This window comes from Netta rufina, assembly GCF_964035555.1.
Source record: "Netta rufina genome assembly, chromosome: 1".
Lineage (NCBI taxonomy): Eukaryota > Metazoa > Chordata > Aves > Anseriformes > Anatidae > Netta > Netta rufina.
Window position 1 is genome coordinate 205,489,000 of NC_140123.1, and position 25,301 is coordinate 205,514,300.

At 56.2% G+C, this 25,301-nt stretch overlaps 2 protein-coding genes across 3 annotated transcripts in view; both read left to right on the forward strand.

Moving 5' to 3' along the window:
* The first annotated feature begins 206 nt into the window (after positions 1-206).
* Positions 207-10,340, forward strand: ZC3HC1 (zinc finger C3HC-type containing 1). Of its 2 annotated transcripts, none has more exons than XM_084302110.1 (10): positions 207-328; positions 1,836-1,946; positions 4,017-4,168; positions 5,440-5,523; positions 5,887-6,014; positions 7,176-7,333; positions 7,744-7,945; positions 8,641-8,850; positions 9,006-9,215; positions 9,889-10,340. In XM_084302110.1, exons 1-10 carry the CDS (start codon positions 216-218, stop codon positions 9,955-9,957), a joined length of 1,437 nt encoding a protein of 478 aa, XP_084158236.1. In that variant the 5' UTR covers positions 207-215; the 3' UTR covers positions 9,958-10,340. The 2 variants fall into 2 exon arrangements, with proteins under 2 accessions (XP_084158236.1, XP_084158237.1); XM_084302111.1 differs by having other exon boundaries at positions 8,644-8,850.
* A 2,084-nt stretch (positions 10,341-12,424) lies between these two features.
* The window catches only part of UBE2H (ubiquitin conjugating enzyme E2 H), a 43,529-nt gene continuing 30,652 nt past the window's right edge, over positions 12,425-25,301 (forward strand). Inside the window, exon 1 of the mRNA XM_084294064.1 lies at positions 12,425-12,707. Coding sequence (XP_084150190.1) covers positions 12,655-12,707 — 53 coding nt within the window. The 5' untranslated portion in view covers positions 12,425-12,654. The remainder of the gene's footprint in view (positions 12,708-25,301) is intronic.

A 25,301-nucleotide genomic window follows, 5' to 3' on the forward strand; every position in this document is an offset into this window, starting at 1 on the left:
CGGGGGAAGACGGGCAGGGCGAGAGGGAGTGTGGGCGCGGGCAGGCAGGCGGAAGCAATCGAGCGCCGAGCGAGCGAGCGGGGAGGGAGGCGGAACGAAAGGAAGGCGGAACGAAAGGGAGGCGGAACGAAAAAGCGGCGGAACGAAAGCGCGCGGGGGAGGGGGGGGGGAGCGGTTTCCCGCCCGGCCCCTTTTTGGGAACGGAAGGGACCAAGATGGCGGCGCCCAGCCCGGCGGGGGCCCGGGGGAGGCCGCCCGGGGTCACCCCGCAGCAGATTCGGGACCTGATCGACGGCGGCATCGCCCCGGAGGGGGACGGCACCGACGGGTGGGGGCTGTGGGGGGGGTGGGGAGAGGCCTAGAGGGGGGGTACGGGGGTTGGGGGGGGCGGGAGGGGGGCGTTGGGCCCGTGTGGGGGGGGATGGAGGTGAGGAGGGGGGGATGGGAGGGGGGTTGGGGGGGGGTTGGGGGTTGTTGAGGGGGTTAGGGGGTGCTATGGGGGGTTTTTGGGGGGGTGGGGGGCGTTTGGGGGTGATGAGAGGGGGTTTGGGGGGTGATGGGGGTGTTTGGGGGGCACTATGGGGGGTTTAGGGGGCGCTGAGGGGGGTAGAGGGGCGTTGGGGGTGTTTGGGGAGTGCTGAGGGGGGGTTAGGGGGGTTTTGAGGGGGGATGGGGGGCGTTTGGGGATGCTGAGGGGGGTTTTGAGGGGGGATGGGGGGCGTTTGGGGGTGCTGAGGGGGGGTTTGGGGGGCGATGGGAGGGGTTTGGGGTTGATGAAAGGGGTTTTGTGGGTGATGGGGGGGGTTGGGGGGTGCTGAGAGGGGGTTTGGGGGGTGATGGGGAGGTTTGGGGAGCACTATGGGGGGTTTAGGGGGTGCTGAGGGGCAATGGGGGCGTTTGGGGGGGTGATGAGAGGGGGTTTGGGGGGCGCTGGGGGGGTTATGGGGTGCTGAGGGGGGTTTTGAGGGGGGATGGGGGGCGTTTGGGGGTGATGAGAGGGGGTTTGGGGGTAATGGAGGGGTTTGGGGGGTGCTGAGAGGGGATTTAGGGGGCACTGAGGGGGGTTTGGGGGTGATGGGGGGCGTTTGGGGGCGATGAGAGGGGGTTTGGGGGGTGCTATGGGGGGGCTTAGGGGGTGGTGAGGGGGGTTGGGGGGTGCTGAGGGATGGATTGGGGGGGCTGGGGGGGACTGAGGGAGGGTTTGGGGGTGATGAGGAGGGTTGGGGGGTGGTAGGGGGGTGCTGAGGAGGGGTTGGGGGTGCTGTGGGGGATTTGGGGGTGGTAACAGGGGGTCGTGCTGGGAGCACGGGGCTCTGGGAGGCATGGGGAGGGGAACTGGGAGGCACTGGGAGGTGCTGGGGCACCAATTTAGGTCTTACTCGTGGGCACTGGGGGGGCTCCGAGAGACTCAGCTCTTACTGGGAGGCACTGGGAGGACTCCGAGAGGCTCGGCCGTTACTGGGGGGCACCAATTTAGGTCTTACTGGGGGGGCTCCGAGAGACTCAGGTCTTACTGGTGGACACTGGGAAGGCTCCAAGAGGCTCAACCCTTACTGGGAGGCACTGGGGAGGCTCTGAGAGGTTCAGCCCTTACTGGGGGGCACTGACTTAGGTCTTACTGGGGGGGCTCCAAGATACTCAGCCCTTACTGGGAGGCACTGGGGGGTTCCAAGAGGCCCAACCCTTACTGGGAGGCACTGGGGGGGGGCTCCAAGAGGCTCAACCCGTACTGGGGGAGCTCGGGGACTTCTGAAAAAGGGCCAGTGGCAAGGACGAGGTGACAGAAGGTTTTTTTTTTGGGGGGGTGAGGACGTTTTGCTCCCTGTCCCCTTCAGGAAGGACGCGGTGGCCGGGCCGCAAGCCGCTAACGGGTCTCCGCAGCCCGATGCCCCCCCCTCGGAGTCGACGAGCAAAGAGGCCTACTTCAGCAGGGTGCAAACCTTCACCATATCCTTCTGCCGACCCCAAAGGCTCCCCGCGGCTTTTCTGGGGTTGGTTTTGTAGGGGATGAGCCATCGGGTGAGGAACCAGGCGGCTGAAGGTGGAGATTGACAGGGATTTGGGGGTTTTTGTCTGTGAGGGATGAGGTGGGTAAAGGTGGAGATGAACAAGGGAATTTTGGGGTTTTGTCTGTGAGGAATGAGGTGCCTGAAGGTGGAGATTAACCAGGGAATTTTGGGGTTTTGTCTGTGAGGAATGAGGTGCCTGAAGGTGGGGAGATCTACAGGGATTTTTGGGGTTTTGTCCATGAGGAATGAGGCATCTAAAGGTGGAGATCTACAGGGATTTTGGGGTTTTGTCCATGAGGAATGAGGTGTCTGAAGGTGGAGATCTACAGGGAATTTTGGGGTTTTGTCCGTGAGGAATTGAGGAGTTTAAAGGTGGAGATTTACAGGGATTTTGGGGGTTTTGTCTGTGAGGAACCAGGTGTCTGAAGGTGGAGGTTTACAGGGATTTTTGGGGTCTTGTCCATGAGGAATGAGGCATCTAAAGGTGAAGATTTACAGGGATTTTTTGGGTCTTGTCTGTGAGGAACGAGGCATTTGAAGATGGAGATTAACCAGGGATTCTGGGGGGGTTGTCTGTGAGGAATGAGATGTGTAAAGGTGGAGATTTACAGGGATTTTGGGGAGTTTTGTCAATAGGAACGAGGTGTCAAAAGGTGGAGATTAGCCAGGGAATTTTTGGGTTTTGTCCATGAGGAACCGGGTGTCTAAAGGTGGAGATTAACCAGGGATTTTTGGGGTTTTGTCCGTGAGAAACCAGGCACCTAAAGGTGGAGATTAACCAGGGAATTTTGGGGTCTTGTCTGTGAGGAATCTGGCATCTGAAAGTGGAGATTAACCAGGGATTTTTTGGGGTTCTGTCTGTGAGGAATGAGGCGTCTGAAGATGGAGACTTACAGGGAATTTTGGGGTCTTGTCTGTGAGGAACCAGGTGTCTAGAGGTGGAGATTAACCAAGAATTTTGGGGTTTTGTCCGTGAGGAATCTGGCATCTGAAAGTGGAGGTTAACCAGGGATTTTGGGGGTTTTGTCTGTGAGGAATGAGGTGTCTAAAGGTGGAGATTAACCAGGGATTTTTGGGGTTTTGTCCATGAGAAACCAGGCACCTAAAGGTGGAGATTTACAGGGATTTTTGGGGTTTTGTCTGTGAGGAAGGAGGCATCAAAAGGTGGAGATTTACAGGGAATTTTGGGGTCTTGTCTGTGAGGAATGAGGTGTCAAAAGGTGAGGATTAACCAGGGAATTTTGGGGGTTTGTCTGTGAGGAATGAGGTGCCTGAAGGTGGGGAGATCTACAGGGAATTTTGGGGTTTTGTTTGTGAGGAATCTGGCATCTGAAAGTGGAGATTAACCAGGGATTTTTTGGGGTTCTGTCTGCGAGGAATGAGGCGTCTGAAGGTGGAGATCTACAGGGAATTTTTGGGGTTTTGTCTGTGAGGAATGAGGCATCTGAAGGTGGAGATTAACCAGGGATTTTGGGGGTTTTGTCCATGAGGAATGAAGCGTCTGAAGGTGGAGACTTACAGGGAATTTTGGGGTCTTGTGTGTGAGAAACCAGGTGTCTAGAGGTGGAGATTAACCAAGAATATTGGGGTTTTGTCCATGAGGAATCTGGTATCTGAAAGTGGAGATTAACCAGGGAATTTTGGGGTTTCCTCTGTGAGGAATGAGACGTCTAAAGGTGGAGATTTACAGGAATTTTTGGGGTCTTGTGTGTGAGGAATGAGGTGTGTAAATGTGGAGATTTACAGGGATTTTGGGGTTTTGAGTGTGAGGAACCAGGCATCTAAAGGTGGAGATTAGCCAGGGAATTTTGGGGTTTTGTGAATGAGGTGTGTAAAGGTAGAGATCTACAGGGAATTTTGGGGTTTTGTCTGTGAGGAACAAGGCGTCAAAAGATGAGGATTAACCAGGGAATTTTGGGGTTTTGTCCGTGAGGAATGAGGCGTCTAAAATTGGAGATTTACAGGGATTATTGGGGACTTTTTGGAGTTTTGTCCTTAACTCCGGCACCCGCTGAAGTGGGCGGGCAAGCCCCACGAGCTGTCGCCGCTGGTGTGCGCCAGGTACGGCTGGGCCAACGTGGAGTGCGACATGCTGAAGTGCTCCAGCTGCCAGGCCTTCCTCTGCGCCAGCCTGCAGCTCGCCTTCGACTTCGCCAAGTGTGAGTTATCCCAGGGAGGGGGCTGAGGGCAGGGGCAGCGTTCCTACAGCCGGCTTTTGGGATCCTGCACCTCGCTGGCTGCCCAAACGGCTGCTGTGGGCTTGGCTGGGTGGCGCCGGGCACCTCCTGGCCCTGAAAATGAAGTGGAAAGCTAAGAAAGTTCCTTTAGTTTGTGAGGAAGTGGTAAAACTCCCTGCTGATGCTGTTAGAGGTGGGTTTCCAGGCTCCTTGGGCTGCTCCTCGGCTGGTTTTTCTTGACTAAAAAGACTTTGACTCGACTAAAAAGACTTTGACTCGACTAAAAACACTTTGACTCGACTAAAAACACTTTGACTCGACTAAAAACACTTTGACTCGACTAAAAACACTTTGACTTGATGAAAAAGACTTGAAACTTTTCTTAATTAAGAAGGGCAGGGGGCTGCTGGTGCTGCCAGTCCGTGCAGGTGCTCGGCTCATGTAAATCAATTCAGAAAGCCCTCCCGCTGCCCTATTAACACCAGGTTGGATTTCCAGCACTAAAACTCCTCCCGTTGGCCTCAGGTTCCTCACACTGGTGCTGTGGCACACGGGGAGAGAGCGATAAAAGCACAGGGCTGAGGGTGCCAGGGAAACACCGACCTCTGCGACGTGCTCAGCACCTGCAGGACAGGAGCAGGACTTGGTGCCTGGGGGCTGTGCTGGCTCCCGAGCCCTAATCCCACCCAAATCCCACCCAAATCCCACCCAAATCCTGCCCAAACCCTTATTTTCCTTCACCTGGTTCTATCCCAGATATCTGGAAAGGGGTTTTTTTGCCCGCCATCAACGAGTTTCATCTCCTCTCCTCAATTTTTTTGTCTTTATGGGGCCGGTGCCCGCTGTTTGCTCAGGCTATCTTTGTTCAATAAACCTTGGCCCCGCTGCCCCGCTTAGAAATCACGCCGCTTTAGGAGGACCTGGAATGAGCAGGGGGCAGAGGAGGAGGAGAGGAAGCGTTAAAAGGAGCGTTTCGGTTCTGAAACTCCTAACTTTTGGTTCCCAAACTCGCAGCGTGTGGCCAAATGAAAAGAAATGGTGGATTTTTAGGGAGAGGGGAGCTGCATTTCCAGGCAGGGCTGCGATTCGGCTCCTGCAGCCGGGGTCTGGCAGCAGCCCAGGTCGAGGTAAAATCAGGGAGAGGAACCCCCCCGGGCTGGGGGCTGGCTCGGGTGCAGCTCCCCTCGCCCCTGCTCGCTGTTGGTTCTTCCCCTCCCCTTCCCCGAGGAGTAGCAGTGGGTTTTGCCTTGCAGACAAGGAGCGCTGCTCCGAGCTGAAGAAATCCTTGAGCACCGCGCACGAGAAGTTCTGCTTCTGGCCAGACAACCCCTGCCCAGGTCGGTCTCTCAGAGCCCAGCACGGCTCCGGGATCTCCTTTCCATCACTTTTCCCTTCTCCTCTTGTATCTGTGGCTTGTGTCTCTTCTGTTCTCTTCTCCTCTTGTATCTGTGGGGTGATTTGGGATGCTCGGAGGCTCGTAGGTTTTATCTTCCTGCTCATCTTGGAGGTCTGAACCAAAACGTTTCCGTGCTTCAAAGCACCAAAATGGGTCCCTGTGAAGAGACAAGAGGCTGCCCAGCTTTTATTTAAAAAAAAACATTCTCAGACCTTTCCTGGCCTCGTTTTCTCTCATCCTGTGGGCTAACGAGGGGCGAGGAGGCAGATGGCCCCAAAACCACCTTTTTTTTTCCCTCCTCCAGCCCGCTTCGCCCTGCTGCTGGTGGACGAGCCCCGAGCCCTTCTCCAGGATTTCCTGGAGCGCTTCCAGAGCCTGTGCCAGCTGGAGCTGCAGCTGCCCTCCCTCCGAGCCGAGGACATGAAAACCATGGTGAGTTCCTCTCTGCTCTGGCTTTGGGGTGTTCCAGGGCCCCGTAACGAGGCGAGCCGGGCACGGCCTGACTCAAACAGCTCCAGGTGAGGACCTGGATCGTGCGTATTAAGGGTCTGGCGTCGCCTTGGTTTTCTCCACGGGTGCTCCCTGCGGGGTGATTTTCCCCTGGCCTTTGTGGAAGCATCTTAAAGGGGGTTTGGGGGGGTTTCTGCCACTTTGGGGGGGGGTTCTTGCAGGTTTGGGGGGGTTTCTTGTGGGTTTGGGGGGGTTTCTGCCATGCAAACCCTTGCCCAACACGGTTGCAGCTGGCTCGTGCCATCGTGTTACTGGTGTCAGGGGGCTGCAGTGCTGAGGTCCTGCTCCAGGCCTGTCCTGGCAAGGTCCAAAAGTCATTTTGGGTCCCACAGCCCTCTTTGGGACTGTTTTCTGGCAGCCCTCACCCCGTTTATTACCTCCAGGGGCTCTGAGGATCCTACGAGAGGCTGGAGATGAGAGCTCAACCCTGCAGGAGGGAGGAGCAGGGGGGCAGGAGCTGAAGCGTAGCCTCTGAGGGCTCTTTTCTCTCTCTGCATCACACCAACAGCCCCAAAAGTGCTCTTGGCTTGCCCCAAACACCAATATTTTCACAATCCCTGCTTGGGATCAAAGGCACAGCCTCCTGGTGGCAGAGCTGAGATCTGCTCTGCATGCGGGGAAGCAAACGGTGCTTGGACCCCTGCAGGCAACAAGGGCAGAGGCAAACGGGCACAGGGAAGGAGAGAGCCATGGCTCTGGGTGGCTTTTGTGTGCTAAGCAGGGAATTTAAGGGCTGAGCGTGCTGGCTCGTGCCCCTCGGGGCGGTGAATTGGGACCTTTCTCCACGCCTTGTGTGGTTTGTGGTATTTTGCCGGGTTAACTTGCCAGATTTGGGGCTCTCGCTCTTTTCCCGACTCACTTTTCTAACCAGAGAGTCCCTCACCTGTCACGCCGGGGGTTTTCCCGTGCTCCTTTTGATATTTAAGCATTATTACCAGGCCAGGAATCCTGAGGACAGCACTTCAATAACAAAAAAAAGGAGCTGCAGGGGGCAAATCCAGCCCCAAAACACCGCTGGACTCGCAGGAAGGTGAGCGCTGCCTCTGACCACCCGTTCTGCTGCCTCTCTCTTCCCTTCCCCAGTCCCTGACGGAGGAGAAGATCGCCTCGCTCCTCCAGCTGCTCCGGGAGGAGCTGGAGCTCAAGGCAGAGGGCGAGAAGGCGCCGGTGAAGCTCTCCTCTGAGGCTCTGCCCCTGCACGTGTCCGCCTGCGTCCTGGCGCTGTGCGGCTGGACCTGCGGGTGAGTAGCTTGGCTGCCCCCAAATCAAAAAGATCTTTCAAAAGATCTCTTCCCGAGGTGGGGAAGGGTCTGAAGAGACACCATTGCTTTGAGTTCGGTGCCGATTTCCACGCTGAAAGCTGGTGGGGCTGGGGGCAGCGACATTTTCGGGCTCCAGGCGGATAAGCCGAGCGTGCTGCTGGGCCGTGGCAAGCCGAAATGTAAAGGAGAATTTAAATCAGGGATATTCGGGGGGGTTCCACGTCCTTCTCAGCACACTGGGCTGCGAAACCTATAACCATCCGCCCCTCAGCTGAGGCTGTGAACCCGTGACCCTTCCCAAAACCCGCGTCCTTTATGGAAGCTGCGATTTTTGGGAAGGACCTGGGCTCGCCCTCACCATCCCCCGTGCCTCGGCTCCGTCCCCGCAGCGCCGTGTCCGGCTCCTCGCTCCTCTCGGTCATCACCTGCTCGCGCTGCATGAGGAAGGTGGGCTTGTGGGGTTTCCACCAGCTCGATCCTGGGGGCTTGGAGATGGATTCGGGACCCTCCGAGCGCTGCCCGCCCGTGCCCACGTCCCCACGCAGGATGCTGACGCGGAGCCAAGACGTTTTTCCTCCAGGCTCCGAGCAGGTAGGGCCAGCAGGCTCGGGTTTTGGGGTTGCTGGGGGCTCGCAGGGCTTGAGGGTGAGGTAGTTGGGGTGCCTGCTACCCTAAAAGGGGCTTTGCCAGGGGTTTTGATGTCTGATTTGAGCTGGGCAGCGCCTCCCTGGCCCTTTCAGGCTGTGCTGGTGGCCCGAGGAATCACAAAACCACAGAATGGTTGGGGGTGGAAGGGACATTTGGGGTCCTTCTGGTGCCACCCCGAGCTGGTGCCCAGCCCCACGTCCAAGAAGATCCTCGAGGAGGGGACACCAAAACCTTTGGGTGCCTGGGGCAGGGCTCCGGCACCCTCCCAGCCCAGAAATGCTTGGTGGTGTTCAGAGGGAACCTCCTGAGCTCCAGCTTTCAGCTTTTCCCCATATCAGAGATATTTAAACCCCTTCCAGCATTTTGATTATCCTTTACCGAGCTCTTCCTGCTCCATCCATGTCCCTCTCGTACTGGGGAGCCCAGAACTGGACCCAGTTCCCCAGGGGAAGCCTCAGCGGTGCTGAGCAGAGGGCCAAAATCAAAACCCCTCCAACCTGCTGGCGATCCTACACCCATCAGCAGCGACACCACCAGCAGGAGCACGTCCCTTAGCTCGCATCCAGCAAATTTCCTGCACGATTCCTTCCCGGGAGGGTTCCCCCAGTAATTAATTCTCATCCTTTCCCCTCTGGCAGCAGGAGAAGAGCCCCTCCCCGGCGGTCTCTCGCCCACGGATTTGGGATTCCCCCAGCCCCGGGGAGCGAGGAGGAGAATTGGAGGCGGCCAGCCCCGCGCCGCGCAGCCGCCCCGTCACCCGCAGCATGGGGCAAGGGGAAAACGTGGACGTGCCCTCCAGCCCCGTCCGCAGGGCCAAACGGGCTCGGCTCTGCTCTTCCAGCAGCTCGGTGAGTGCCACGGGGCCGGGAGGGAGCAAAAATTGAGGGAGACGAAGCTCTGGGACGGCTCCCGGCCGCCGTTTGGGCACGGAGAGGGTTTTATGGCCTGTTTTAAGCTATCCCGTCACTGATATCCTTCTCTCCCGTCTTCTCTGCCTTCCCAGGACGTTTCTTCGAGGAGTTTTTTTGATCCCAGCTCGCAGCATCGCGACTGGTGCCCCTGGGTCAACGCGGTGGAGGGCGCGGAGGCCCCGCAGGATTCTGCAGCCCGGGCGCCGGAGGAGCCCCCCAAAGCAGAGCCCGGCTGGCGAGTGATCCTCAACCTGCTCCTGACCCTCAGAAAATGTGACAGAGCGCCCGAAACCGAGCCCGTGGTGAGCCTGCGGGGTTCCCAGCCCCGATCCTCAGCACCCGAGCGCTGTTTGCTGCTGCCTTCCCCAGGGCTGAAAGCCTTCGGGTGGGATTTTGGGGCAGATGAGCCTCTTTTGGGCAAAAAAACAGAGCCAGCGACGGGGTGGAGAGCACCAAGGAGGTGTTTTTAGAGCTTTTTTCCCCTCTGGCTGCTCTGGCAGCCTCCTGGCCAGGTCTCGTCTGCTCTTGACGTGCTGTGAGCGGATCTGGTGGGGGGGCTGCTATAAATACCGGCCCTCCTCAGCTCCAGTTTCACTTCGTGTCCTGCTGGAGAGCTCCCAGCAGCGTCCCGCTGGCCCAGCACCCCCAGCCTCGTGGAGCTGTGGCTTTGCTGAGCCTGGGGGAGGCTGCAGCCCACCCCGAGCGGGTGCTGGGTGCCCCCAAAAACCCCGTTAGCTGCTCCTGCTCGGGACTGAGCTGCAGCCCTCCCGCTTCACCCTTTGTCCTGAGCCCTTCGTACAAGTTGCAGCCCCCCCAAGGGCTTTTCCCTCGTGATTTTCCTGCTGGGAAACGGCTCTAACACCAAAAAGAGACGCTCGCTGACGTCCTGGTAGCCAGCGGGGGTATTTCAGGTTGCTTTTTTGGGTCTGTAGGGCCGGTCTGGAGGCTCTTTGACCTCTCTTCCTTCTCTTGCAGAGCCTCTCGGTGAAATCCTCCAAGGTTTTCCGCATTTTCCGCCAGTGGGAGAGCGTGGATCCCTCCTGAACCTGCTGCTGCCTCCGGGGGAACCTCACGCAGCCCCTCGTTGAGGGGGGACACCGGGCAGCGCCTCGCTCCGGCACCGATCCACCGGGGAAGCCTCCAACGTGTGCTGAGAAATCCCCGGGCTGCCCCAGTGCCAAAAACAGCCCCCCAAGAGCCTCCGGGGACCCCCCTGATCCCCAAATGCCTTCCTCGAAGCCCCCTCACCTTCACCAGGTGCTGCTGTAACCCTCAACCCCGAGGGTTTCGACAGCTCCGATTGCGCGGGGCGGCCGTGGGGGACGCGGTCACCCTGCTGGGGGTGATTTGGGGTCCGGCTGGGATCTGCCCCCATAAGCACGGGGAGGTGATGCCAGGTGGGAATAAACATTTCATGGTTTTTCTTACGGCTTCTGTGGCTCTTTTTTTGTGGGGAAAAGTGATCCCTGGGCCGGCAGCGGGGTCGAGCCAAAGAGCTGGGTGTTGTGCCCAAGCTGCTGGGAGCAGATAATGTCCCCGTCGTCTGTCCCGGGGTGATAAATCGCCCAGGCAGGAGCTTTGGGGCCAAAAAACGGGGTAAATGCTGCTCGGGGGATTCCTCTGGCTTGGGTGGTGATCTCCTTTCCCACGAAAGAGGGAGAAAAAGGTGAGGGAGGAAACCCCGAGCTGGTGTCTCCATCCTCGAGGATGTGGAAGGGGCTTTGGGGAGGGCTCAGACCCCACAGCTGCCCCCAGAGCAGCCTTGGGCCTCCTCACTTTGGGTCTGCTGCTCTCAAATTTGTGGGGGAAAAGGCACAGGGATGTGGTGTTCCCATATTTCAGAGCAAAAGCTCTCCCTTGTCCCTATTTTAGGGGTCGGGATGTTTCTGAGCCAGGAGCTCATCACACCGGGGGGGCCCTGCCTCGTTTCCCCTATTAAAGCATCTCACAGAATCGTCACCATCTCGTCTTTTTGGGGTATTTTCTGGTTTCCCTGTTCTCAGGAAGGCAGCAGCCGCCGTGCTTGGGGCTGGTCCCTGCCCTCAGTCACAACAGTGCCACCGTGGCCGGCCCTGAACCCCAAAACTTGTAGGTTTACCTGCCCAAGTTTTTTGGGGGGGCTTCTGGGGGACATCTAGGGTTTGAGGGAAGGGGTTCTCTTCCTTCCTGAAGAGGACCTGTGGTCCTTCACCCCATGGATCACAAATTTCAGGGTTTTTTTGTTTCAGGGGGGCTCCCCGGTCCCTTCCGTTCTCTCACCCACCCCACAAAGCACGGGGCAGTGTCACAGTGGGGTGGGGGGCGTGATGCCATAATCCCTGCTCACCCTGGCCAGCCTCAACCCCCTGTTTTTAGGCAGGGGGGGACTCGGAGGGTCTCCAACCCCACTGTGAGCCCACCTACAGGGATCCCATGGGATCCCACAGACGTGTGGGTGCTGCTCCAGGACCGCCAGCAGCTCAGCCCCAAGGATAACCCCCCAAAAAAAGGGTCAGGATGCCATCGTGGTCCCTGTCACCCCATTTTATTTAAAGAAATAAAGGAAAAAAAATGCTTTTTCCCCGTTTTTCTGCCTGGATGTGACCGAGGAGCATCAAAGTTCAAGGGAAACGGGGACCCCATAACCCCACAGCTTTACTCACCGCTGACCCCATTGCTGTTTTCCTCCCGGATTCCTCCGGGTTTAACTCACCCAGGATGTGAATCCAACCCCTCGGCAGCAGGTTACATCCTGCCCCGTGACGGAGGAGCTGCTGGGGGACGTCGGGGCCCTAAATTGAGGAAAAAACAACCCCCGGCTCGTATATAGGGTGGGGACTTTATGGGGTTCCCCGGTTGCGTGGCCTCCCCGTGCACAGCGGTGCTGGCTCATCGCAGGCACGGGGAGGTGACGCTGGGTGAATTTGTGGTGATGCCGGGGTCAGGAATGCGGGATGTCCGCCCTGGGGCGTGGAGGTGCCACGGCATCCCGAAAAATATCCCTTAATGTCACCCTCCTGCCACCCGCTGTCACCTCCAGGTGCCTCCTCTGCCCTGTCCGGTTGGGTAAACCGAGGCAGGGCGAGATGCCTCAGCAGCACGACACCCCGTGGTGTGCCTCATGATGATGCTGTGCCCATTTGATGTGATCCTAAATACGACCCCACAAATTTTTGGGGCGGCTGGAGGGCGACGTTGCTGCCCTCCCTGAGGCCACCTGAGACCCTGTGGAGTTCTGTGGGGGCATGTGGAGTAACATGGTGTTTTCACGGGCTGAATTTTGAAGTAAACCCCCCCGGAATCACCACAATTTCCCCCAAACCCCCAAACCTCCCCCTTTTCCTCCCGACAGCAGCCTCGAACCCGCGGCCCTTCGCATCCCACCCCCGCTCTGCGAACTACAACCCCCCTTGTTGGAACTACAACTCCCATCACCCCCCGCGCTCCGGGCGGGCCCTGGGCCGTCTCGCCCAATAGCAGCCCGGCGGGGCGGTGAGGTCACTGCGGGTGACGTCAGGGGGCCAGAGTGAGGCTCGGGGCTGAGGCGACCGGAGCGGGGCTGAGGCGGCGGCGGCGGCGGCGGCGGCACCACAGGAGGGGGGCGGCGGCCGCGACCCCGGCCCCGCTTGAAGGGAGAGCCCCGATCGCGCTCCCTTCTCACCCTTCGAGCTCCTTTGGGTCCCGGCGAGCCTCTTCTGCCTCCTCTTCCTCCTCCTCAGCGGCGCTGACAGCCCGCCCGGAGCCCCGGGGGCGGCGGCCACCATGTCGTCCCCCAGCCCGGGCAAGCGGCGGATGGACACCGACGTGGTCAAGCTGTATCCTTGGGGCCTCCTCTTCCTCTTCTTCCTCCTCTTTAGGCCTCGGGAGGGGACCGGGAACCCCCCCCCCGTATCGCTTCTCCTCCTCCCGGTGTCCCCCCGGTATCGCCGACCCCCTTTTATATCGCGACACCCCCCCCTTATATCGCGATATCCCCCCCTTTTTATCGCGACACCCCCCTCTTTTATCGCCACCCCCCCTCCTTTTATCGCCCTTTTGTCAGGCCGGGCCCAGGCCTCGCCTCACAGCAAGGCCGGACGGGGCCCCCCCCACAGCCTGGAGCCCCCCCCCTTTTATCCAGGGAAAGGCCTCACCCCCCAAAAAAATCCCAAATCCCTCCTTATTTTCCTTTTTTTGGGGGATTTTCCCCCTTTTTTGGCACCCCCCTAACCCTAAGGGTGCCCCCCTCCAGCCCCCTCCCCATTAACCCCCCTGCCCGCTATGAGGACTCCCCGGGTGGCCCCAAACCCCCGAAAAAAAACCCTTTTTGGGGTTTTTATTAGGGTTATTATCCCCCCCCCGTGATGGCAGCCTGCCCTTCACCGAGCTGCCAGCTTCAGGGCTTTAAGTTAAGGTTTATTTTTTATTTTGGGGGGGTTTATCTCCAAACAAACCCTTATTAGCAGGTGGGGAAAGGGCTTTTTGGGGCCGGGAGGAGGTCCCGTTTATGTAACACGCCAGGTTAGGGTAGGTTTCCCCCCCCCTCTCAGCCTGGATCTGTTTATATTTTCCCTTCCTTCTTTTATTTTTTTATTTTTCCCCTCTTTTCTCCTTCTTGCCCCTCGGTGGGGGGGGCAAATCCTTTTCCCCTGCCTCCCTCCGGGATGGAAAACATCAAGAATTGGGGTATGGGATCGCTTTATTAATAGGTTTTGTTTACAAGGCAGCAGCGTGCGCCGAGGAGGGGGGGACACGGATGACAACAGCCCCCAAAATCTTCCCCAGGACCTCCCCGAGCAAGACCCGGAGCTGCCCCCTCCGAGAGCTCGAGGTCTGATTTCGGTCCCGGCGAGATACCCAAACTTATTTGGCTTTTGGGGTTATTTTTTTAGGGGTTTTTGGGGGGTTGGGGGGGGGGAAAGGAAGAGCGCCGCCGTTCGTGGCTGGTCGAAGGAAACTTGTGCTGACGTTTGGCGTGCTCGCTGCTCCCCTCGGCGTATTTTGGTGGCGGTGGTTGTTTTTTTTTTGTTGGTTTTGTGTTTTTTTTTTTTTTTTTTTGAGCAAATAGGAAATGAGCGGCGATCACGGCTGAATCGGGGCTATTTTTATCCGGGGGTTTAAAGTTACACACACGGCGAATCGGGGCCGGGAGGAGGGTCGGCGATTCCAGCTGCTTGGGTTTATTTTGTTGTTGTTGTTTTTATTTTTTTTGTCCCTTTCTCCCCCCCAAAAAAAATCACGGATAGGGCCAGCGCCAGGAGGGCTCCGAGCTGCAGAGGGGCCGAGGCCCGAGCTGAGCTGCTGCCTCTCTCCTTTCCCCTCCCCCTGCCCTTTTTTTTTTTTCTTCCTTTTCTTGATTTTTCTTCCTTTAGAAGCCGGCACCGCGGCGTTTTGGGAGACAAAGAGCAGCTTTTCAGAGCCAGCAGCCTTCCTGAACCCTCTCCTCTCCCCTTTTCCCATTTCCAGAGGCGCCGGGGCCGTGCGCTGGTAGGTTTTTGAGCCCTCGACACCTCCTTTCTGCTCTCTCCCTGACAAAAGAAACCCGAGGGTGGCTCTCCCCGGAGCCCAGCTCTCCTCATCACCCCATAACCCTCGGTGTTTTTGGGGTTTCGAGCGGCCGGCGTCCTGCGGCCAACAAACTTGGGAAGTTGTGCGTGTGTCAGATGACTGCTCGCCGCTCCTCCCTCCCTCCCTCCCTCCCTCCCTCCCCAGCCTTTTTTTTTTTGGTTGTTTGCCTCCCTAGGCCCCGCTTTTGCCCCCCCGAGCCCTAAAAACAAATCCCGGGGGGAGCCCAAAATTAGGATTTGCCCTGAACTCCCCCCTTTCCAGGTGCCTTTTGGTGGGCACCGAAGGATCGGGGGCGTCTGGAGGAATGTTTGTGGTGCCCGCACCCCCCCGGGGCTGGAGGGTTTTGTTGTCGCGGCGCTTTTCTCCCCGTTTCTGCTGCCATTTTCGTGGCGTTTTTCCCTTTTCGGCCTCTTTTTCGCCTTCCTGCTGGGGAAATAACAGCGGGGATCCACGCTGGGGGGGTGCCTTTAGAGAGAGGGGGGGGGGCACAGCTCGAGCAAACGCCTCCTCCCCAACCTCTGACAGCTTCAGGAGCCGAGCGGGGGCTTTTGGTTTTTAATCATTTTTAATTTTTTCTCCCCGTTTTTTCAATCCTAACGCGTCCGGGGGCCTTTTGTGGACGCCCCCCCCTGCTTTGTGAGCGGGGAAGGGGGGAGCTCGGGCTCTCCCCGTGGATTTCCAGCGGGGAAAAAAGGGGGGAGAGAGCCCCTTGCTTGGGGTTTTTAATAACCCCTCCTGGGCGAGGATGTGCTGAAACTCTGAGTCACTCATTGTTTCTCCCCTGCTCACGCTGCAGCCGCCGTCCCCGTGTCCTAAAGGGGGGGGGGGGGGGAAGGTTTTCAGCCCCATTTATGACCCCCAAGACTTCTCCAGGTGACCCCAAACCCTGACGGAGCCGGGGGGCGCCGTGCCCGCACCCCAAAACCTTTTGGGATCCGCCGGGCGCCGATTTGTGGAGGAAAAGGGGAGCGCCCCCAACTCCGGGCTCCTGATGGAAGGGGTTGGGGGGGGGATCTTTTTGCTTCCCCCCCCCCCCCCGAGCTTTTAGGGGCGAGCCTTCGGCCTCCTCCTCGCCGTGTTTTTGCAAGCGAGAGGCCTCGGGCAGAGCTCGCAACTCCGCGGATTGGTTGCTCTGTTACTACCCGGAAACCACGGCCGGGGCGGAGCGAGCCGCCAGCTGATGGGGGAAACCTCGGCCCCGAGGCCTTCACCCCATCAAGGGGGGAGCACCCGAGGGTCCCCAAACCCCCCCTGGATCCCCGACGGCCGCCCCGGAGCCGCCTTTTGTTGTTTTACACCAGGAGTTGGATTTGGTGCCGATTTCTTTTGTGGCTGGATGCTCCCGGCTCTATTTTTAAGCAACGGGGCTGGCAGTGGGGGAAAAAAAGGAAGCGGTGCCCTGCTCGGTGCGTGGAAGGAATTAAAAATAGTGCCTGGATCACCAGGAATCTCCCAGTTCCCACCAGGATCTCCCAGTTCCCACCAGGATCTCCCAGTTCCCACCAGTTTATGGGGTCGTGGAGCTTTCGGGTCTTTTCCCTGCCTTAATTTTAGGCTCGTCCCGAGGAATAAAAGCACCGAGCTCACCCACCGAGCCTTTACTGCTGGCAACCCGCTGTGTGCTCTGCAAAGACGGGCCGAGGGTAGGCCGGGCTTTGTTTTGGGGCTAAAATTCCCCTTTTCTGCCCGTCGCAGCGGGCTTATCGGCCGGCTTGAACCCCTTCCAAGGGCGCGTTGAGCAACGGGGCCGTCACGTGCCTTTGTTCTCCTTGGCCTGTCCCCAGGGGAAGAGGAGAGCGAGCGTTGTGCTGGAATGTCTTGTTTTGGTAGGGCTCGGCGGCCGGCTTTCCCTCACCACTTTTGTTGTTTTTTTTTCCTTTAAGGAGAGACGATTCTGGAAAAAATCCTTTATTTTTTCCCCCATCGGGATGTGGATTTCCCGAGGCCGTGCCGCGCTGCCTCCTGCTCTGCTTTAAACAGGTCCCCGGGGACGAGGGGAGCGGCGTGGTGGCACCTGGGGACGAGCAACGAGGTGCTCGTGGTCTGTTTTTTGGGGGCTGGGAGAGCCCCAAAACTCCTCACCCCGCACCCTAAGAGCTGCTGGCACAGCTCGGGGGTTATAAATAAACCCCAACTCAACGCCACCCGGGGCGGGCAGAGCTACCTGCCGTGGTGGGGGCCCTAAATCCCTGCTTTGTCCTGCCCAAACCAAACCAAAAGGGGGCAGGGGGATCTCGGTTGTCTAAATACCAACTTTTAGGGCATCCTCTTGATGTTTTTAGGGCTGAACGTGGCGTTTTGAAGCCTTCCCCTGCCTGGACGGGCTCTTGGCTGGAGCTGGAAGTCCTCCACTTTAGGGTAACTAATTATTTCCCTGCCTCAAAGGGATTTGGGGTGTTCCCAATAGTGAGGCAGCCTCTGCCGGGGCTCCGTGCCTGGTTCTTAGGACCCTACTGTTGTGGGATCGCTGATGAAACGAATCTCGGAGGCTGTTTTTGTGCAGTAACAGCTGGATTTCAGTGAAAAACAGGTGGCTCGTGTCGTGAAATGGTGTCCCCGTGCTGCCGGGCCTCTGCGCCCGCTGTCCTTTATGGGATCGGGGGGTGCGGGGATCCCTGCGGGCTCGGCCCCGTAGTAGGGGGTCGTGGTGGGTGTCAGCGTGGCTGTCGTGTGATCCCGGTGAGTTTTTGGAAGCCCGTCTCGCTGAGCGTCCTCCCACGTGTCCAGAACCAATAACAGGGACTTGTAACAGGGCTGGGAATCTCCCAAACCCATTAAATGCCTCACTCTTGTAGGATCACCCAGAAGCTGCCCCACAATGAGGCTCTGCGTGCTGAATATTGCCTCTAATCCGTGTGCGTGCCTCGTCCTGGCTGTGCAGCATCATTAAAGTTAGGTTCTGGGATATTTTTTTAATTAAAACACCGACGTTGTGGAAATCCTAAAGCCTTGCGGGGTGCTCTGCGTGCAGCCAGAGGCAGGATGGGGCTGGGCCGTGCTGCCTGCTCTCGGGGGAAGCAGGGCCGTGCTCTAATTTTTGGGGTGTTTTGAGAAGAACACAAATTAATTACTCCTTCACGTGCACTTTCCTCCTCATCCCTTTTCTTAAATTTCTCTTGAAGCGAGGCGGGGCGGCAGGAGCTGGCCGGGCTTTTAGGAAGGGAGCCGTGCACCCAAAACCAGCCCCGTTGCGGCGTTACTTCCCTCTGAGGCCATCTCAGCTCAGATTTTTGCCAGGTTTTTTTCCCCTTTTCTCCCTGCTCGGCCCCTTCGGCCGCTCCGATCTAATCGCTCCATCCTCATCTTCGTTCCCCGTCATCTTCCAGTTCCTCAGACTTCCTGATAACGATCTGCCTGTGGATTTACAGCCTCTCGGAGAAAGGTGACTTCACTCCCTCGTGTAGCCGTTACCATTTCCCTGCAAACGGGGCTGATCCTGGACCAGGACTGAGGTTGGTTTTGTTGTCATCACCACTGCAGCTTCCAGGAGCCATCCTTTGCCCTTAAATCATTCGATTTCTTCTCTAGAGCAAATTCTTTCTGCCTTCAAAGCAGCCAAACCACTCAGAGTTCATTTTTTTTTGGCGTCCCGTGTTCCGGGGCAGGTAGAGGGCGTATCTGCACGGACGGTTTTTAAAGCATTGTTGTTATTTTCTTGACTTTAATTCCTTTTAACCTGCAAGTTTCAGAGCCTACCTGCACAGCCTGCCTGCAGGTCACGCAGGAATGATGTGCAGAGGCTTCCAGATATTGGTGAGGCAGCGTGGGGAAGGGGTTTTCAGTCCAGCCACTCGGTTATTCTCAGAGGGTCGAATAATTTCTCTTCTGTCCTGAAGGAAAATAATTTCTTTTCCTTCAGAAATTATTACATTGCCTTGGTGCCTGCCTTCCTGGGAGCAAATGCTGATAGAAACGTAAAATATTTTCTCTGAGATTGTACAAATAGCACGTCGGGGTGGGTTAATCTAAAATATTTTGTGCTATTTGGGTGTAGCCAGCTTCATTTTTCTGTGATACTCCCTTAAATATGAGCGTTTTAAGGGAGTGTTTGATATTTGATTGGATAATATTTCTTATTATCCAATACTAATATTTAATAATTTGATATTGGATAATATTTAACTAATATTTTAATATTGGATAATATTTCTTATCCAATCCCTTCGGAGGCGCAGGGGTTTCTCACCTGCTCCTGTGCTGCTCACCCCAAATCCGAAAGAGCTGGGGGAGGTGTGGGACGGTGCTCGGGGCTGGTGTGGCCTTCAACGAGGTGCCTCGAAGAAAACATTTGATGTTTTTTAAATACTAAAAACAAAGAAACAACCCAAAACACGCGGTACCGAAGCGGGCTGCCGTGTCCCCGCTTCACCTCCCGCGTGGTAGATTAACAGCTGCGATGTTGCAAGGATGGATAAATTATTAACTGCACTGCTTCGTGGGTTTTTTTTTTTTTTTGGCCCTTTGCTTTGCTTTGTTTTGTCTCGACGGCGGCCGGATCGGCCACGTGCTGGAGCCGTGAAGCGAGGAGTTGGGGCGGGGAGAATGTCCGCTAGGACACCCGCTTTTTGGGGCAGAAAAATAAAAAAACAAACAAACAAACAAAAAAAAAAACAACAAATAAGAACCTAAAGCAGGTTGTCTGCTCAGGGCTGGCTGGGGCTGGAATAAAACTTTGCTCTTCCAGGTGTTTCTGGATCTAAATGGTACTTAAAAACTACAGTTTAACATCGGTTTTAATCACCACTTTGAAGATTTGAGATTCATCTTGGTTTTAGGGGCAGGTGAAGCTGCTTTGAGTCTTGCTTAGTGAGCTGTGAATGGCTTGAAGGCCTTTTTTATTCCAAAAAGAACCCAGTTTGGCTTTCGGATGCGTTTATGGAGAGAGTTTGTTGGCTTTTTCTTTTAAACCCAGTTTCACCCTTGGGATTGCTGCGCCAGGAGGAAGCTGATGCTTTGGAGACGTGGAGGAGCGGACGGTGGGATGGAACTGGTGATGGATGCAGAGCAGAACTGCTCATCGTGTCCTGGTGGTGCCCAAACTTCATTTTTAGGAGCAGAGAGAAGTTATCTCCTTGCAGTGAGAGCTTCTTCATCGGAGGAAGACTTAAAGCTGCTGGAAGCCGATTCCCTTTTACCATCTCCTTTCTGCTGAAGCCAAATGGAACCGGTTACATCTTTCTCCTGCCTAATATCATTAATTAATCCTCGCCGACCTGCCCCTCAAATCTTTAAAGCCCCCACGGATAAATGGGAACTCGTGCAGGGCGCTGGTTTCATGTAGCAGCCGTGCAAACCCTGAACCTCACGAGAAGTGGGCTGCTTTTCGTGATGCTTCTCGAAGGTGTCAGCTTCGTGGCCAGCAGCACGTGGGGAAGAACTCGTGGTGGAACTGATTTCCCTGAAAGTTTTGGGGCCGGCCTTGCTTTGTGATCCCCTGTAAGGCAAACAAGGCTCCACCAGCCCTTCCAGGAGCCAGGCACTTGTGGAAATGTCAAATCCAACCCCGGCGTGACTCAGCACCCTTCAGCTTGCCCCTCGGTGCTACCAGAGGAACCTCCCACTTTATTTTCTTTTCTTTTTTTTTTTTTTTTTCCTCTTAAGGCTTTCGACCTGCCACCCTGCCGGTTGCGAAATGAGGGAAGCGGCGAAAAGAAGGAAGCTAAATCAAAAAGAAGGAAGCTAAATCATTGTTGCTTTGTTTTTGGGGCCTCCCGTCGCAGGTAACTCAATACCTGCGGCCTGACAGAGGAATCGGGGTGAGCGGAGATCCCAAAAGGAGAACGTGGCTCGGAGGGACAGAGGGGGAGACGGTGACAGCTCCCAAGTGGAGTTGTCAGAAATCAGATCCTGGTAACCTCGTCCCGGAGCCTGTGTGCCTTGAAAGGGAAGGTATGCGGGGAGGTGTGAGCTCCCCCTCGCCCTGCCCGATGGCAGTAGCTGCCCCGTGAAGGGAGCTCCCTGCTAGCACTGCTTCACCCTTTTAAAAATCTTAAAATTTTAAGACCTTACTGAATTTGAACACTTTGCGCAAAGATTTGTGCGGAGGTCTCGGATTAAAACAGAGTCTGGCTTGCTTGCAGCTGCTGAGAAACTTAATGGTAACCTTTTCTGTTATTTTTAACTTCCCGGTTTCTGCCCCGTTTCCTTCTGTTTGCTGTTGGCAACGTGACCAGAAGCTTGCCATAAAAAAAATAAAAATAAATAAAGGTAGATTTAAAGACTTTTCCTCATTTGGGCCACGAAGGAGGAGAGTCCACCAGTAAACGGCCGTGCTCTGCTACCTGTGCCCAGGGGAATCTCCGAGCCCTGGCTGTGAGAAGTGCGAACCAGAAGAAATAAATAAATCCCCGTGGCCTCAGCGAGGTGCTGGAACTGCGAGTCCCCTTCTAAATTATCAGACTTCCACTTGAATTTCCTCGGGATGATTCCGGGATTTGCGTCTTGCCAAATGGGGAAAAAGAGAAAATGGTGAACCTGAAACGATGAGCAGGAGCGTCCTCGTGATGTTAAGCCCCTGCATCGAGGAGAAAGCTCGAGGAGGAGGCGTTCCTTTGCTCGTAAAGGCACCCCACAAACCTGTCTGCTCTAAAAGAGGTGAGAGAATTTGCTGACCCGCTGCGTCGAACTCCGTATCGAGTCCTGCGAGGCTTATTGACTGCTTAAACCACCTGCCCACCTCTGGTCTTCAGCTCAATTTTACGGATTTAGTGCCTAGATTGGCTGGGAGAGGAGCTTTTGGTCCTCGGCACGCGGTGAAGCCGAGGGATTGGGTTCTCGTGGTGGGATTTGGGGCCATCAGATCCGAATGTGGGAGCTCCTCGCCCTGAGCTGCTTGCCGTGGCTTCGTGCAGGTCCTCAGCTGCGCCCTCCTGCCTCACCTCTGCAGGGATTTGCCGAAGAACTTGGCCTTTCAGACTGCCCTGCTTCAGTTTTTTTTGTTGTTTTGTTTTTTAAATGTCATCTTTTGTGAAAGGAGAGATCTTTCATCGCTTCGGCGTGATGCGTCGGAAAAAGATCTCGAGTCGAGCAAAGATTTGTGCCTGCTTCCTCGTACCCAGGAGCACGTTTTGTTGTTTTATTTGATCTGCACAGGTTCTAGCAAAGGAGCTTTGAGCAAAGGGTGCTTCAGGAGATCCGAACCCTCCTTGTGCCTCTGCTTAGCACGTGTTTTTTCGGTGCCTTCCAGGCTTTTTTCCTCCTTTTGGCTTTTATTTGGATTTTTTTTCCTCAAGGGGGGGATGGTGGCTGAGAACAGCTTATATTTTAAGAAGCTGGCTGGAGTCTGCTCCCGTTTCTGTCTCGTTAGAGCCAAAACCTTGTCCCGCACTCACAAATATTGCACTTGGTGTAGTTTCCTTTTTTCGCTGGCACTTTCTTTGCAAGAGCTTCCTGCGCGGCGAGGCTGGGGTGTAGCCGGAGTCGTCGGGGTCAGGAGCTGCGCTGGGGCTTTGGGGTTTTGCTGCTTTTTTTAAGAGCCTCAGCGTACAGCCAGGTGAGTCCTTAAGTTGTCCTCCGTGCCTCTTGGTGGCTCCCAAAGTCGGATTTCTCTCCTGCTGCCTGAAGTTCGTTGTAATTAGGACGCTTCAGGGCTTTCTGCGGACTCAGACAGCGCGAGGAGCAAGTCCTGAGGCACGTGAAGCCCGAAATCCCCTGAAGGTTTCACTTCAAATAACCGGGGACCTGCTGCTGAGCACCCGGGAGGAGAAAACACCCTCAGGTACGCGGCGCTGCAGTGGCGAGGGCTCTTCCTCCCCTTCACAGGGGGGTTTCAGACCTCAGGAAATGCCCCCCTCGTTCCTCAGCAGGACGTAGGATGGATCAGAAGCCGCCACCACCAAAGCCAGAGGATTTCGGTTTGACTCCCCGTCGGGTTCTTCCCTTCCAAAACCTCCCAGGAGGCGCGTGAGGACTCCGCGGGTGAGCGCATCCTCCTTGTGGGAGCTGGATGGAGCTGCCCAGGCTGCCCCGTGAGTCACAGAAAGCCCCAGCAGCCGTTTTTAGGTCATTACCAACCCGGGCTAAATTTAGGAGATGAGGCAGAAGCGTGAGGCTTCGCATCCAGCCTCCTTGCTTGGCTCCTGGGCTGTTGGCTCGGGCTGCGCCCCTATGTCTGCTGGAGGCGATTCCCTGCCTGCTGCTGCTGCTCCTGGAGCAGGTAAAGCACCAGAGCTGCTAAATAACACCCTGCGAGGCGGAGGGGGAGCTCTTCATCTCACAAATTATGAGCTCAAACCCCATCTGGATTGATGGCACCTCCAGGAGGAGAAGCCTGTCCCGTGTCTGATAGATCCTGCATCGACCGCCCGCTGCTGGAGGTGTGCACGAGGTCCGGGGATTCTCCTCTCATTAAGGATTCTCCTCTCATTAAGGATGCTCCTCTCATTAAGGATTCTCCTCCTATTAGCATTAAAACACCCCTCGAGCAGACAGCATCCCCTCCCTCCTTGCTCTGGAGCCTCACATCCCTGCTAAAATCGCAGAGATGAGTCAAAAAAGGGGGAAAAAACAGTTCTGCTGAAGGTACAGTGGAAAATTTGAAGCCTGCTGGGAGCCGAGCAGTGCTTCTGCACCTCCGAGCTGGTCTTGATTTATTTTTTTTTTCCCTTGGTTGTTTCGGGATCCTGTTTGTTTGCTGCTTAATTGGGGGGTTTCTGGGGATTAAGTGTGTTATAAAAAGTGGTTTAGAGTGCGTCGAGTCGCCTTAATTCTGATTTATTGGAGGCGTGTTTGGCTTTGGAAGGCTCTGCCGGGGGTCACCTGGAATTGGGAGCATCTGGCAGAGGTCGCTGCTCGGCTTTTTGTGCTGCCTCCTGTGAGCTTTGGGTGCTTTTTTTTTTTTGTTGTTTCAGCTCATTTCTGAAAGAGGAGGCGCTACGAACTCGGGGACAAAATCCCCCTCCCCAGGCAGCTGCGCCGCTAACGACCGAGCTGCGTTAATTAACTCTCCCTGCTCTGAGGGTGACCCGACCAGACGATGTCAAGGAATCTTCTTTTTTGGCCAGATTTAACTAATTACACACAGTTTCTGCCTTCTCTCTCCGGACCAGCAGTGGCCCACCGGTGGCCTGGCTCGAATCGTGGCTCTGGATGCGAAACTCGGTCGCAAAATTCAGTTTCAAGTTGCCTGCTGCTTTTTTTTTTTTCCTGAGCCACATCATAAATCTGAGGTATCGCTGTCCCCGCAGGAGTAGCTGGAGGCCAGTTCGTGTCCCCCCCGGCTAGCAGAAACACGCGGGCGTTAATTGGGCTGCTTAATTTGTCGGAGGGTCCCCTGGGCTCTGCCGGTGGGCCTCTCGTTAGGGGACCGAGCGAGAAGGGGCTAATTAAGCCCCTTCTGATGGACTAGAGCAAGCTCTTGGCTCGGAAGCAAGAGGGGCCGGGAGATGGAGCTGCTCCTGACCTGAGCAAACACAAACTCGCCCTGTTCTGCTCCCCCTCTGGGGAAGGACTTCGGACTTTGGCAGGGGGAGAAGCCCCAGGAACCTTTTCCAAGGGCTTCGAGGTTATCAGCCCTGAGAGCTCCTTCCAAACCCTTCCAGGGAACGTTCCTGGTCTGCCCCTGGGGCTCGGCGAGGTTGTTTCGGAGGAAACCACCGGGTCGGGGCACCGAGGACTGCGTGTTCCCTGTTTTTTTAGTCTTCACGTTGTTGCATTTCTTATTTTTAAAGATTTTTTTTTCCCCTTCCTCCCATTGTGGCGGCGCCGCGTGCGCCAGAGCAGCTCGGATGCCCCCTGCGAGGTCGAGTTTTCTTCGTGGAGCCTTCACCACCGGGACAGAGGCAGCCACAGCACTCGGGACACAGCCTGGACGACCTCGTTGTCTCTTTCTTCTTGCACAAAAGCCTGGCCTGCAAAATCCAGCAGGTATTTTGGAGGATTCAACGCCGCGTGGCCACCGGCCTAGGGCGAGGGCTCTCTCCGGCTCTGCCTCGGTGAATTTTTGTCCGTGGCTGGCGAGCTGGGGCCTGCTGCTGCATTCCCAGCCCCGAACAAAGCCCCGAAGGCTTTGTTCAAGCTTCTTCCTTGGCAACCTTTCTGCCCCAGCCCTGACGCTCGCCTTTCCGTTGCACGAGGAAGCTCGTGGGGGGATCATTGTTCGTCTCCGGGTCCGGCTCTTTTCATGTCTTCCTCTCGAACACAATGTCGCTTTCTACCTTAAAACTCCAGGAAAATCCTGCACGGTTAATCCTTTGGGAAAGGCCAAAGGATTAAATTCTTCCTCAGAAGAGCTCCAGGATTTTAAAAACCTTTTTTTTTTTTTAAGGCGAGCGTTTCGATTTCGCTTCTGGCTCCCAAACTCGGGGCTGGATGCAAGCAGAATCGCCGAGCCTGGCTGGCGATTTTTGATTCTTTAAATTTCCAGGGGTGATAAATGAACTTTTTGCAGGTGGTTTGCTCATTAAGCAGCAAGGCCACGCCGTGGTGGCCGTTAGTGGCTCGAGGGGGGGTGGGAAATGGTGTGCACAGACCCCGAGCTCAGCCTTGGGAGCGCGTCTGCTGGGATTTTTGGGGACCTGAGCTCGGCTCCAGCTCCCAGGCCAGGCGCAGGAAGCTGAACCCGTCTTATAAAGGAACCCAGCACGTACAGGTGGCCAAAAGGGCTGAAGGGAATAAAGCAGAGGCCAAACTGCTTGCCCTGCACACTTTGTGTTTCTGGGACGTGGGATCCAGGTTGGGGATCTCCAGAGGAAGCGCTGGATACCCCACACAGTAAGGATATGAGGGATAAGTCATTTAGCAGGGGTGACAGTGGCACGTGGGGTGGTTGTAGGATCTGTGTACCAAGCTGTCGTCCACGGGAAGCCCTACACCTTTTTTTTTCAAGCCCTACACCTTTTTTTCAAGCCCTACACCTTTTCTTT